Here is a 1,199-nt window from a genome sequence, read left to right as displayed (position 1 = left end):
TCAGACCTCTCCTAGGTGGAGCCAACTCTCCCAAAGCTCTACTTTTGTTCTGCTTTGAAAGGAAGGTTAGGCTGAGAAACAGTCTTGGAGTGCATCACTAATGAGCACAATATATGCCTATAGCCAGTTGTAGCACAGTTTCTAGTTGGGCAAAGGATCCATCTCCCTTATTGTCAGGTAGTCCCATGTTAATACTTCTCCTTAATTATTGAACATAATGTGGCCTTTAAAACTGCCTGTTTTGGAAAGTGTTTTGGAAACAACTGTTGCAATGAATTTTGTGTGACCGCATCAAGAAGTTGTTCGAAACTTGAATCATAACTTTCATCGAATGAGGAAACACCTCAACAAATGACACAAACCAAAGTATTGTGTTAAAAAAAATTTCACTTCATCTTTTTTTGATGCTGACTGAGTGGATTTTTTTTATTTAACCAGTTGAGATTTTGGCTGAAATCTCTTTAAAACTCTTTAGGCTGCTGTTATGAATCTTTTCAAAGAGATCCTTCCTGGAGTCAGGGAAATTCTTTCCAGTGCCACAACTTCTGATGTCCATGCATTGCTCAGTTGCATGTTCGAGAAAGATGTTATATCCAAGGAATACCATCAGACCTTACTCCAGGAAAAAGACAGAGAAGACCTAGCAAGGAAGATATCTCTAACACTTGTGGAAAAATGGGACTTGTGTTTGAACACCTTAGTTCCTCTCCATTGTTTAAAACTGTACACTAAGATGCCACAAGACATCACAGATAATGAGTCATCTCTGAACAGGGGTATAGCTGGTAAGTTTGCTTTTTATTTTACATTTATTAAACAACGCTTTTCAAAATTTCTTCCCTTTAAATTCTTCCCTTTAATTTCTTCCCTTTGTTGTATGGCTGTTAGATTTGGTACAGTGGTGTAGATGTGCATAGCAACATAATAGATGTAGGATGAGGGAGAGAGACCAAAATGCCATGTGACAATAATTTGAGTTTTTAAAATAAACCCTCCCTAGGGTAGCTAAGTAGATAACAATTTTTATAATCAAGACCTATTGAAAACTTCTCATTTGTGCCCCTTTGCAGGATCAGAGACAGTGTGCAATGGGAGTAGAAAGAAGATATTAGAGACTATGATTAGGGCAGTGCTTCTCAAACTGGTACACAGATTCAGGAGCATTTTACTGTGCTGGTCCATGGTGACTTGGTCACATG

The 1,199-nt window shown here is 38.1% G+C and overlaps 1 protein-coding gene across 1 annotated transcript in view; it reads left to right on the top strand.

Annotated features, from left to right (window-relative positions):
• Nucleotides 1-484: 484 nt before the first annotated feature.
• The window catches only part of CIITA (class II major histocompatibility complex transactivator), a 62,049-nt gene continuing 61,334 nt past the window's right edge, over nt 485-1,199 (top strand). The window contains exon 1 of the mRNA XM_026650807.2: nt 485-759. Coding sequence (XP_026506592.1) covers nt 485-759 — 275 coding nt within the window. The remainder of the gene's footprint in view (nt 760-1,199) is intronic.

The sequence above is a fragment of the Terrapene carolina genome, unplaced genomic scaffold, assembly GCF_002925995.2.
Source record: "Terrapene carolina triunguis isolate 2854851 unplaced genomic scaffold, T_m_triunguis-2.0 Scaffold93, whole genome shotgun sequence".
NCBI lineage: Eukaryota > Metazoa > Chordata > Testudines > Emydidae > Terrapene > Terrapene triunguis.
This window is presented reverse-complemented; position numbering and strand designations above follow the sequence as displayed.